General features: G+C 42.7%; 1 protein-coding gene across 1 annotated transcript in view; it reads left to right on the top strand.

Annotated features, from left to right (window-relative positions):
* The window catches only part of PREX1 (phosphatidylinositol-3,4,5-trisphosphate dependent Rac exchange factor 1), a 263,982-nt gene that overhangs the window by 100,359 nt on the left and 149,857 nt on the right, over positions 1-13,766 (top strand). The window contains exons 2-3 of the mRNA XM_044440400.1: positions 711-782; positions 7,817-7,939. Of these exons, the coding sequence (XP_044296335.1) occupies positions 711-782; positions 7,817-7,939 (195 nt within the window). The remainder of the gene's footprint in view (positions 1-710; positions 783-7,816; positions 7,940-13,766) is intronic.

The following is a 13,766-nucleotide window of genomic DNA, read 5'->3' on the forward strand; positions in this document are numbered from 1 at the left end:
CATCATATTCAGCTTTTACTTGGGAGCTTCACATAAGTAGCTGGCTACAGTTGGAAACTGGGTGTTGGACTGGACCTTAGTCTAATCCTTCAGATTTTGTACTCATATGTGGCTGAATTCTGTCCAACAAAGACATCATTGAATGCGAGTGTTGAAGTGGTGAGAGACAGTACAATCCAGTGGCTGTTTATGGGTCAACATGTCACCTTTCCAGTTTCTGGGCAAACTGGGGTTCTGCGGGTTCTTTGTCTCTGTTCCAGAGAAGACTGTGCTTTTTCCAGCTATGCTCTGTTGCCCCTTTTAGCCCTCTCTCCCTTGATACCCATCACTTTGCTTCTCCCTTCCCGAATCCAGTAAAAACAGCTGCGTTTTTAAAGGAAGGGGGGAAGTCTGTGAGGGAATAAACAGTGACTCCCTTTGGTGTGCTGATATCTAAGCAAAATAAGTGGCACAGTCCCTTCTTGAAGGAAGATGCTTGTCAGACCAAAAAAGAAAAAAAAAGAACCTTTAAAGAAATACTCAAACTGTGAGGTGTCACAGTAATGAGGTGTTGCATGTTTTGAGTGTGCAAAGTAATTTGCTCTTTGCACCAGAAAGCCCCAGAGTTGTATCTTGATGGCTGGATGTAAATGAATACCCTTAAGGTAGGCATGGTAAAATGAAAGCAGTTATTGGTTGATAATAGTCCTATTCTTGTGTTTCCCTTGTAGGCATTTCTGCACCGAATTAGACAAAACGCTGTGGACAAAGCAGAGAAATACATAACGGAGGAAAATGTCAAGGTAATTCATCCAGAATTCTAATTACTGAATTACTGGAAGAACATCAGTCCCAATAATCAGATTTACATTAATTTTATCCACAGGTTATTTGTGGCCACAAAGCTAGAAATGCCACACTTTTTGAAATAGGAGATGCATTATAAACAAAAATCAGCAGGTGAATCTTTTTCTGGTATAGCAATATAACAATGGACAATTCTTCACTTCAGTTTTGCCTGTGATTCAGTTGCTGAAAGCCATAGGCCCTGTCTAGCAAATGAATGAATGAATGTATAGTAATTTTATATACAGCAGGCAAGACAGTTCTAGCCCCGACTCTTCTGGAAAGGCTAGCTGGATGCATCTTTGATTGTCATGTTACAAACTGTGCATTTTCCCATGCTTTTAAATATGCAGCAATCAGGAAACAAAGCATTTAAGGCTTCTAGCAAAATCGGGAGATTGTTTGGTTTAATTCCATCAAATCCAAATTGAGGGTAGGAGTCTATTGGGATACCATTGTGATGCCAATCAAGAGTGCAGCCATGACTGATCTGATCCGTACCCTGTCCCGTGAACCTCCCAGCCTGCTATGCACTGTTCTGTCAGCCTCACCACAGTCGTGGCTCTGGATGCAACAAGCAGGAGAGATGAAAGGAGGGAGGATGGTTGCTCTCGTCCTGATTGTCTCGTGTGCAGCTACACAGTAAACCTGAAAACTGCAGGAAGGGTGTAGGTGTGAAGGGGGTGGTTTGGAGGATTGTGAGCAGGTGGGGATGTAGGACAAGCCAGATGGAATCAGGGTGAGGGAAGAAGTTGAATTCTTCTCTAGTGTAGATTAAAAGGTAATCCTGAGAATTCCAGGGTGCATAATGTGCACCTATTGAAGGTTAGCATCAAAGGTCTATGAAACTCATATATCCAAGCATGTTCTGCCCCAGCCCAACATCTTGTCATTTATTCCCAGCAACACCTGCTCTGAAGCACATCTGGATTCCTATTTACTGCAGTAGGTGGAGGAGAACAGAAAAATGAAACGGGAGAAAACAGAGTGGAAGAAGATGAGCTGATTCTGTGCCCAAATCAGTGGTGGCACATTAATTTTTCTGATAGCAAGGCCTGTTTGCTCATGTTTCCACTGGCTTTCAACCAATGTTGGTCATTTATCCTTTTATCTGCTGATGAGAGGAATCCTGCAGGTTATTTGTGACTCTTCTTCTAGAGTCCAATCCTGTTAGGGTTGTCAGACATTCCCCCTTAAGGCCTATTCAGCTACATTTAGGAGCTATGGAACAAGCAGAAAATCAGTCATGAATTTTCCTGGCCTGCAGATGCAACAAATAAGAATCTGCTAATTAATAATATTATTGTATTTATTCCAATTTATCATTTCACAAGCTCTAAATATATCTGTCACACAAAAACTGCATCCAAATTCATTTTCTCCTCTCAGATAATTAAATGTGTTTATGCCTGGAGCTCCTTTGTGATATTTCTAGTTCATCCCTTGCCAAAGAGGATTGAAGGAGTCCTTCTGGAAATAAAGGTCTGGGTTGTCATGAGATCATTGAAGCAAGCTTTGGACTGACCTTATAGATTCCTGACAAGGTTTGTCAAGGCCGGTGAAGAACATGCCATGAGCATGGTACCCTCTGTGGCAACCCAACTGGAAACACCAAATGTGGAGGAACACCTCACACCAACCCTTCCCTTTGCGTCCTTTGTCACCATTCAAGTACTTGCCTTTATTTAAAATCATTTTCCCCTAAGGGAACAAAACCAGGAAAACATTTAAAACATTTATTGAAAAATATAGTTTTCAATAGTGTTCTATTTAAGAGAAACAAAACAAGAAAGCTTAGAAGATTATTGTTTTCAAACGGGCTCTCTATAGTTATTTTTTAATCATCAATCATATGTTGCAAGCTCCTGTCCAAATTTAAACCAGCTCCCCCATGAAGCTTCATCATGGTTGAGTCACAAGCCTAGCAATAAGAACTTGAAGGCAGGCTTCTTTCTGGCCAGGTCTCACATCCTTCTAGAACCTTCAAGACTATTCATCACGCTTCTCTTGAAGTTGTCACTCTAGTCCAGCCGCTGACACTCAAGCGTCAGCTCTTTCCTCTAAAGTCTGCTTTAGGCATCTTTTCTCTTGCAGATCTTCTGCCTCTTGTACTGTCAAGCCTCTCCTTTTGGCTTCCCAGTCTTGTGGCTACTCTTCTTCTTGGTTGATGTCTTCCTCAGTCTTTCCCAAAAACCTTTCCTGACAACTCTTCCTCAGGCAAAACTCCCCAGGCAAACTGTCCTATCATGCATCTCCTGATGCTTCCCAACAGCTCTTTATACATCCTGTAGGCAGAACCCTGCAGCCAGTCAGCTTTGGTGTAGCCAACATTCCTTCATCCCACCTCTGTTCATCCTCAGGACCAATGTTCATCTTTAGAATGTTTAGTTGTTCTCCTGTCAGATGGTACTATAAAGGGAAGACCTGGCTCCATTTCCCTCTCAGGAGTAATAGTAACTGCCATTTAACCAGAATACCTCTTTTACGGTGTAACTCTTCTCAGGTGTAAGACCAACATTTTTCTTGGTGATAACCCATTCATGATCCTAGGCAGATTTAGATAGAAAGAAGCCTGCAACTCTCAGCATGTCTTAGCCACCTATGCAGAGGATTGTGCTGCTAGCTGCCGAAGCAGAGCATAACAGTTAAAAGGTTTGCTCATTTTCTTCACAAGGCTGTGTCCCCACTCCCATCCTTGTTGAGTAAGGGGCCAATCCAATGCACATCTGGACAGAAAGAAGACGTGTTTCTGAGTCCTAAGTTGCAAAGGGTTAGCAAGTGCATCTTCTCTTGACCCAGGTGTCCTGCAAAGGGAAAATAACCATATTTGCCCAGTCTCTCTTTCATTCAAAACAGTAGCAGGCAGGCAAAAATGTAGATGGGAGAAAAGCACCCGCACTGAGTCCGATAATCTGTCACACTCACCATTAGAGCTTTGCTCTCACTTCTGCAAACTTCACTCTTTGACAGTTGTAGCACACAAAATTTCCTTAGTCTTCTCCAGTGGGTACTCTCCAGAAGTGTTGAATTACAACACCCAGCACTCTCAGCCACTTTTACCAAGGCTTATTGAGTTGATGGGAGGTCATATATGAATATATGGCAGGGAGGCAAGTTGGAAGAAGCTGTTGTAAATCTCTGCCATCTTCTCTAAAACAGGAGTGATATTAATGACTTAAATGAGGACGAATTCAGTGTTCCCAAGCCAATAAGAACAAGCTTCTACATCCTATTAAAACCACCCTGGTGAACACACAACCATCCCTGGGTTTCACAGCTGGCTGGACTGAAGAGCACCTTCAGCAGAAAACAAGTCACAGATGACAAGGCAGAGGACAGTACATGCCAGACAGATGATTAAAACCCATCTGAAGCCATTAACACAGCTGACCTCCTCTGTTCCATGCCACAACTCCTGCTGAGCTATTACATTAGAGTGGACAGTCACTCAAATAAGCTATCGTGCCAGACCATGGCCAAGGAAGCTGTTCAGCTGTATTTTTCTGCAGTATTGTTGTTAGTCGCGAAGTTGTGTCTGACCCATCACGACCCCATGGACAACATTCCTCCAGGCCTTCCTGTCCTCCACCATCCCCCGGAGTCCACTTAAGCTCACACCAACTGCTTCAGTGACTCCATCCAGCCACCTCATCCTCTGCCGTCCCCTTCTTCTTTTTCCAGCTATTGTTCCCAGCATAAGGCTCTTCTCCAGGGAGTCCTTCCTTTTCATTAGGTGGCCAAAGTATTTGAGTTTCATCTTCAGTATCTGGCCTTCTAAAGAGCAGTCTGGGTTGATCTCCTCTAGCACTGACCAGTTTGATTGTCTTGCGGTCCAAGGGACTCGCAGGAGTCCCTCCAGCACCATAATTCAAAGGCCTCAATCCTTTTGTGCTCAGCCTTCCTTATGATCCAGCTTTCACAGCCATACATTGCAACTAGAAAACGATAGCCTTGACTATATGCACTTTTGTTGGCAGGGTGATGTCTCTGCTTTTTAGTATGCTGTCTAGATTTACCATAGCTTCCCTGCCCAGGAGCAAGCGTCTTTTAATTTCTTGGCTGCAGTCCCCGTCTGCGGTGATCTTGGAGCCCAGGAAAATAAAATCTGTCACTACCTCCATTTCTTCCCCATCTATTTGCCAGGATGTGAGAGGACTGGATGCCATGATCTTAGTTTTCTTAGTGTTGAGTTTCAAGCCAACTTTTGCACTCTCCTCCTTCACCCGCATCAAGAGGCTCTTTAGTTCCTCTTCACTTTCTGCCATGAGAGTGGTATCATCTGCATATCTGAGGCTGTTGATATTTCTCCCAGCAATCTTAATTCCAACTGGTGATTCATCCAGCCCGTCCTTTCTCATGATGTGCTCTGCATATAAGTTAAATAGGCAGGGCGACAGTATACAGCCTTGCCGAACTCCTTTCTCAATTTTGAACCAATCAGTGGTTCCGTGTCCAGTTCTCACTGTTGCTTCTTGACCTGCCTATAGGTTTCTCAAGAGACAAATAAGATGGTCTGGTATTCCCATCTCTTTAAGAACTTGCCACAGTTTGTTGTGATCCACACAATCCAAGGCTTTAGCATAGTCAATGAAGCAGAAGTAGATGTGTTTCTGGAACTCCCTAGCTTTCTCCATGATCCAGCATATGTTGGCGATTTGAACTCTAGTTCCTCTCCCTCTTCGAAATCCTGCCTGTACTTCTGGTAGTTTGTGGTCCACATACTGCTGGAGCCTAGCTTGTAGGATTTTGAGCATAAGTTTGCTAGCGTGTGAAATGAGTGCAATGGTGCGGTAGTTTTAGCATTCTTTGGCATTGCCCTTCTTTGGGATCAGAATGTAAATTGACCTTTTCCCATCCTGTGGCCACTGTTGAGTTTTCCAAATTTGCTGGCATATTGTGTGTAGCACTTTTACTGCATCGTCTTTTAAGATTTTGAATAGCTCAGCTGGAATACTGTCACCTCCACTAACTTTGTTGCTGCTCAGACTTCCTAAGGCCCATTTGACTTCACATTCCAGGATGTCCGGCTTGAGGTCAGTGACCACCCCATCATGGTTATTTTTCTGCAGTAGTGCTCCAGTATTTTGGGTTTCCACTTCCTTTCAGCCCTAGCTTGTATAGCCAATGGCAAAGGATGATAGGAGTTGTAGCCAGAACATCTGGAAGACTATCAAGCCCCCAACTCTGACTTAGTGTAATGCCTGAATGGATGAGCAGTGGTATGTGATTGGCTGGCAAACCAGAATCAGACCATGGGTTGAAATGGATTCATGAACAATAATTTATGCTAACTGGTCAATTGGGATGTCTGAATCAGCAAGCCATAGTTTATTCCTGAGGTTGCTGTACCATAGGGTTCCTTTATGAATGTACATAGCTGAGTGATGAAAAAATGTAGATAATGAAAACAGACAAGGGGTTCTAACCCTTGGTTTGTTTCTGTTACTTTTGCACACTCAAACCCACAGTTTGTTTTTGCAAGATAGTTGAACTGTGGCCATGAAAGAATATGGAATGTGCCCTGATTGCTAAATTTATTTATTTGAAATATTATAGGCTAGCCAAGGATTAAAGTGTTCTTGAAGCAGCTTTTAGAATAAAATATATTAAATTTCAGAAAGTTATAAGAAGCAGTGTTGATTATAAGAAAATAATCCAGCACTATAAGCCAATAAATGCATATAGCTAGGGCCAGTACCTGCTCAAGAAAACCTGGCATATCAAGTAGCCACAGAAAAGTAAAACCTTTTCTAAAAATCTGTAATGATGGAGTTTGACATGTCCTAATTGGCAGTGCCTTCCACAAACATGGGACCACTGCACAGCAAGCCTTCTCCTTTATGGCCACCAACTTTTCTGCTAATTTATTCTATTTTTACTTAAATGATTTGCATGCTGCTTTTCTGCTAAAAAATGGCACTCAGAGCAGCTTAAGAGGAACCAAAAACTTTAAACCAGTCACAATAAATCATGGCAGCAGCTGAAATAACAGACCTTGACCTGCAATGCCATGTGGAAAAGAGCTTACAATGATGTTCCATGTTTTCAGGCAGGTTCATATGGGAACAGGCGGTTCCTTACTGCTTTGGTTGCAGACACTTGGAATTGTGTGTCTACAAGCAAATGGGGAACAATACTAGTTGAGCAGTGATTGTAAGCTCTGCATTGCTATTTTTTTTTCCCCACGGCAAGCAGCATTAAACAGTCAAGTGAGGAATTTGTCTTCCCTCCTTCTGTCTCCAGTCACCTGTGTTGCTTGTGGGTGGTTCTTCCCAAAGGGTTTGTTTTCTCTTCTTCACCTGTTCTGTTCGTAACATCTTCAATTCTAAAGGTGCTAAGAGGCGTTTTTTCTAAATTTGGAGATCAGCAGTGCAATGATTGAGTTTCGCCTCCAATCTGTAATAAACGTTTGATGCGTACAGTTCAGGCACCACGTTTTTTGCACCAAGGACTGGGCGTATAAATGACTTCATGTCTTTGTCCATAGACATACATTTGAATAGAATTTGCATATGCTACTTTATGTATTTAAATATCACAAGCATCAACACTTGCCAATTGCTTTTTCATCCAAAACTTCTCAAATAAAATAGGATTTCCTAGGTCAAAACCCAGCAAAAGCCTTTGGTTTCTGCTAAACTAGTTTAGAATCCAAATCGTGCTTTGATTGTAAACAGAGATTTAAGATCATGTAAAACCATGATTTATCAGTACAGAAATCAGTGAATCACGGTGAGCTTTAATCATGGTTTTCAAAACATGCTTTCAGATTCTGGTTTTCTGCTAGTCAGTGAATTCAGATACCATAGTTAAATGGCTTCCTTAATTGATCTGGTGTGATGCATCAGTTTAGCTTGTGTGTATTATTATGTAATGCAGCATTACAGAATGAAACTCAGTAAGGATTATTTCAGATTCATTTATGGATCAGAGTATTTTAAGGACCTACGTATTTTAATTAGAAATTGTTACTGAGTTTTTTATGTTACAGATTTTATTTTCCAACATGGAAGATATACTTGATGTTCACAAGGACTTCCTGAGTGCCCTGGAATATTGTTTACAACCAGAACCTCAATCTCATCATGAACTGGGAGAAGTTTTCCTAAAATTTGTGAGTATAATAAATCAAAATGCATGCTTGGAAAAAAAAATTTGGGTGGTGGTGGTGGTGGTGAACGTGCTTTTACCATTCTTCCTCCCTTAGGTGGGTTTGTGGCATGTACATAAGAAGAGGCATGCTGGACGAGATCAGTGGAGATCAGTGGTTCTCCTGGCCCAGCATTCCGTTCCCAGTGCCCAACCAGCTGGTCATCAGAAACTCACACGGCAGGATATGAGTGCAACAGCACCCCCTACCCATGTTCCCCAGCAACTGATTCAGATCCTGGGGTCAGCACATAGGGCCTGGACATTGTATATTGAAAATTAAGTATGGGATGGGAAAAAGGCATGTTGTGAGTTATTGTAAACTGCATCAGGCTTAGTTCAGCATGTCCAAGAGCTCTTCGCTTTTCCTTTGTAAAAACCTTACTTTACATGAATTTCTTTTCCCTTTTCTTTTGGTTTTCCTTTGTGGAAAGTGGTTTCATGAAGCAGATGAATGTTAGAAGGCTTTTAAATACAGTGCAAGGTGAAGAATTGAACCAGCAGCGCCTTTCATATTCATTCATTCATTCATTGCATTTGTATGGCACGGCCTAGCCGAAGGCTCTCTGGGCAGCTCACAGTGCAATGCATAATACAAATAAAATAAAAACAATAACGAATCAAAACAATAAACAAATACAATATAAATACAACAAATGCATAGAACAGGAGGAAATAAACACAATAACCCAATAACAACAACCAATAAAACCATAAGCCAGCAGCAAACCAAGTCCAACCTAAAAACAGATACTAAATTAAAAAGTCTGAAAGCAAGATAAAGTGGGTGCCAGTTGCACCTCTCTTGGAAGGGAATTCCAAAGGTCATCCAAGATATGTGCAGTTATAAATATGGAGCAGGCGTGCGGGATTTCTTCTGGCTTTAGCATCCATGTGTGATGGTCAGGACGGAATACTGCAGCCTTCTGTCCCATTCCCATCCCAAGTTCACATCCACACATACTGGTATTAGTCAAGTGATATTTTCCCTCCCGCCCCTCCTGGGCATCGCACCTGGGCAGAAATTGGGGGGATGACTTTGGCTTGTTCCTGTCCTCTATCCTCTCCTCTTCTTTTAACCGAATGGCAAAATAGATGACAGGCCAGGGACATTTTACCAGTATTTGAATATGGGATCTTGCTGCCTCTAGGACAGGAAAGGGAAACCTGTGCTCTCCAGGTGGTCCATCATCCCTCACCGTTAACATGTTTGCGAGGTAATTGTGACCCATGGCGGACTCCATGGCAGCTATGGGTTCCATTCTGGTTTTGTTTTTACTTAACTTATATTTTCCCCTATGTTTGGAAACCATGCGGGGAGGTGTAGCTCACTGAGGAGTCTAGGAGGACAGAAATGATCCCTGGACTTCCAGAAGTTCCCTGCCACTGATTAGCACATACAGTGTGATTTTTATCCCAAATTAAGAGCTAGAACTGAACGTCTTGATATAACTCGGCAGTGGCTCATTTGAAATTCTCTCTGAAATGTTTTTGCTCCTGAATGTCCATCTTAAACTCAGTGACAGAGCGTTCGGGGAGAGGAAAATGTTCCTCCACTGGGTTTAGAATGTTGCCATGTCTCATCTTTTTCCTTTTTAATTGCAAATATAACAGAGAAATGACATCCCAAAAAGAAACAGTGCCAGCTTGCAACAGCATTAGCAAAAATTCAGTACTCACACACATAAGCAGTCCATATATCCAGAAAGAATTCACATGGGATTGACAACCACAGCATGCAGATTCCAATGTGCAGAGAGCAGTAAGTGATTCACACTGACTGATGGAAGGTGGGTGCTGCTGCCTCCAAGCTTACCGTATAAGCCTCTTTGCAGCTGTGAGGCCCTGCAGGATCCACGTTCACTATCTGTGCTGATTTACTCTTTTGCATAGTTCCGGTTCACTTCGTCCTATGCAGAAAGCAGAAGGGCACTTTTGGTGCATGGTGGCATACGGAAGAGTCTTTGGTGATCTAACTCCTGATGCTATAAGGGAGGTTATTAGGTCTTTTATAATTGTGCTGCTGAAGTCGAAACCTTAATCCCAGTTCAGTCCCGTTAAAGAATTAGAAAGATGCAAAAAAACTTAATATTTGACCTTAAAACCATCCTGCTTACAGTATTTATGTCCAGTGTTGGCATGAGATGCACTTCATGGGAGGAGTCAACATATCACAGATAGTAGTTGTCATGTGGACATTTCTTGAATATACATGGAGGGCTTGGGTGCTAAGTGAGCAGTGCCCCTCCTAGCTATTCACAGGCAGAATTGCATCGTAGGGGCCGTGCCTGTAAATGTTATTTGGTCCCCTAGGCAAGTGTGGCCAAACACATGTTGGTTGCATTGCATGTTGCTTTTGGCGTGCAGGTAGAATTGTGCCTCATGAGCATCTGCTCAGGTATAGTGCAGTCATTCCTCCAAGATGTTTAGCTATGTGGTAATATGTGAAATGGTCCTAAACTATGGGGGAACACAGGGGACACATGTGCTGAGTAAGAAAGGTTCTGTTTTGGCATAGTTGCAGTTGGTGACCACAATACACTTGATAAGTGCAGCCTCAATTTTCCAGGGGTAGCATCTGTAATTATGTAACTGGTCATTTCCTTATCCAGCGGAGAAACCTCAATGTCACCCAGAGAGGAAATTAAACACTTCAGGAACTGGGTAAATTAAAAGCATTGCTTTCATGCTTGTGGATCTTATTCATGAAGGGCATCTGGGTAAGTCTTGATGAAAGCCCTCTGGTGTGCATATAATTATTGAGTATATTGAGTTTTGCCAGAAGATGTTATGAGCTAAATATAACCTCTAAAAATGTGGCCAAAGTCACAGAGCTGCAATCAACAAATTGACGTAGGGTCCAGTTGCCCCTGCATAAGCTCTTCTCCGCTGGAAAGGGCTCAGTGATGCTGATGACTAAGATAGGAAAGAAGCTGGCCTGGCAGCTGAGCCCACAAATGTAGGGGACTCTGGGGCTTGCATGTGCTGTATCTGGAACTTCAGTCTAATGCAGGGATGCTGGACTTCTTTCAGACCAAGGTCCAAAATCAGTTTTGGAGAAGCTTTTGGAGCTCAGCATCTCTCTCTCTCTTTCCCTCCTTCCCTCCCTCTCCCCATCAGACAGAGAAACCTGTTAGGAGGGTTAAAAGATCAGGGGAGAACTGCACACACCACCCTGAGCTCTATGCAGAGAGTAGGCACATTTATAAAATGACACTAAATAATTAACTAATTTGTACTGGTCAGTAATAAAAATAAAAACATGCGTGCATACATACACTAATTAAAGAGCAAAGAATGAGGGAAGGCACTATCTCTAATTTCTTTGGTTTTCCCATCCTTACCTGCAACTAAATATATTTACTATTTCAGACGTCAAAAACCCTCCTGACAGCTACCTGTTAATGTTAATTCTGTCTTTTTTATGAAATTTCACCAAAAAGGTATATACACAAACCAGATTTTCTACCATCAGAACTAATATAAAACCTAAATGTAAACAGAGTAAACTTGACAGGCATAAAAACTAAAAAAGGTCTGATTTTTTTTTTAAAAAATGAAGTGTGGCTGAAGTGTGGCAAGGTTTTAATGTTGCATTGAAAAAGACAACACTGCCCCCCAGTAACTGCTGTTGGGGGCGGGGGGAATAACAAAATCAGGGCACCACCAGAGAGAAGGCCCTCTCTTTTGCAGATAGTAAATGCAATTCCTATATGGATGAATGAAGGAAGAGTACATCCTTTGATGACCCAAATGCACAGGCAGACTGATATGGTAGGGTGTGCTTAGTTTAGTCGATCCCATTTGGGTCCATCACTGTTTTTCCTGTAAGGAATCAGAGCCTCAATCGTTCAGACATGCAGGCACCCTGAACTCCGACCTGTGGGCTTTCCCCATTTTCTGTAATGCATTCTTTTACGTGAAAGAACAAAATCTGTCCTATTCTTTTGTATCACACCCCCAGCCATACCATTTCCTGCATCTGGTGGCCAGGAACTTTTGTCTTCATAGTTTTCCATGCCTTTGCTGTAGATTGCCTAAAACTGAAGCAGCTGCATTTCCAGATGTGAGGCATAGGAGAGGATAAACCTGCAGACCAGCTGCTTTCTGTAACTGTCTTTGTGGCCGCTGCTTTGTTTGCTTCTATTGTTGTGTTTGAATGGAGATATATGTAATGATAAATGAAAAGTCAAAACAAATATATAATTAGATTACAGTGAGCAGTGTCTCTGGGGACAGCAAAAGCATCCCTTTAAGTAGCTTCCAGATTATACTGTCTCTGAATCCTGTGCACTTCTTTAGAGGCAGCTGTTCCCTTCCACATGGTAAGAAGAAGGGTATTCATCGTTCATAGAGTTTCTTTATCTTCCTACAACCAAACTGATTGGCAATATTTGTGTCTTTAGTTGAATCATTTGTATGTTGCTCTTCATTTAAAAAGGCTCCCAGAAGAGCTTACATACAATCAAGCAAGACTGTTCACAAACTTACAGCTTAAGAGGACATAGAACAGAAAAAAGAATGGGGAGGGGAGGGGAAACAAGCAGTTCTTGGTCTCCCCCCTTGCTCCCTCCATAAAGGCATGCACAAAGGAAAGTACCACATCAGACAATGTGTAATTAGCATACAAGTTTTGCTACCATAAGAAAGGGCCATGATGGTTGCTGGTTTTAAAAACAGAAAAGATGCTCACTCTGAGTATAGTAGGACCCCGTATCCACAGGGGATAGGTTCCGAGTCCCCAGGCAGATGCCTGCAACTGCACATAGTAGTGAACGCCATACAGTTGCCTCTCCACATTCACGGGGATAGAGGCGCAGGATCCCTGTGAAGGGGGGAAAAAACCACAAATATCTCTAGTCCCTCCCAATTCATCAGTGCTTCCTTTTGCATCAAGGAAAGGCCAGAGGGGTGAAGGTGATTTTCCCATTTAATTATTGATGGCAAACTCATGAGTAATCACACCCGTGAAAGTTAAACCTGTGAAAGCTGAGTTTGCCATCAATTATTAAATGAGAGGTTAAAAAAAAATTCTGTGCCCTACTGTGGAAAATCATCCTCACCATAGAGAGAGGAAGCAAACGGGGAGAGAGGGAGAGCCTCCAAAGCATGCCTTCTTGTCCCACCCATCTGCAAAGCAAAATCTCTCTGGTATTTCCTTAGTGAGCTTGGGCAGGCAGTGAGCTAGAGATATTCACAGCTTTTCCACTTTCGCGAGGCCCTGTGCCCCTAATTCCTGGTAACATGGGCTCTACTTAATTCTTTCAGGCCTTGCTTAAGTGAAACCACAGCAGCCAGAATAGCGGATGTAGGCGTTTTACTGTATGCTGCCCACTGGCGGCTCTTGTCCATGGTGGCTGATGCATCCATCACCTAGGTTGGTGCAGGACTTGCTGTATGGGGAGGGAGTGAAGCAGCTCCCTTCATGGCCACCTTGTCAGCTTCCTGGAGGTATCTGGCTGGCCAGCGCTGGAAACAAAACGTTGGACTACATCAGCTTTCTCTGACATAATGTCCCCCAGATGTGTTGGCCCACAACTCCCAGCATCCCTTGGGGTTCAGCACCTCTGCAATGCCCACTGTCTCCCCTGTCCCCTCTTTCAGTCTAGTTGTCATGCTAACTTCCCGTAAAATGTCCCTGACATAAGATTGCTTTGAGGTTCTGTGAGACATTCAAATGGAATGTAGACCCATCTCCCCCATAGCTATTAAGGTTTTTAGCAGCTGAGAAAAATGCAGTACTCCAAACAAGCAAAATGACTACCAATAGCTATTGGTAGTCATTTTGCTTG

This window comes from Varanus komodoensis, unplaced genomic scaffold (assembly GCF_004798865.1).
Source record: "Varanus komodoensis strain SLA01 unplaced genomic scaffold, ASM479886v1 scaffold37, whole genome shotgun sequence".
NCBI classification, from domain to species: Eukaryota; Metazoa; Chordata; class Lepidosauria; order Squamata; family Varanidae; genus Varanus; species Varanus komodoensis.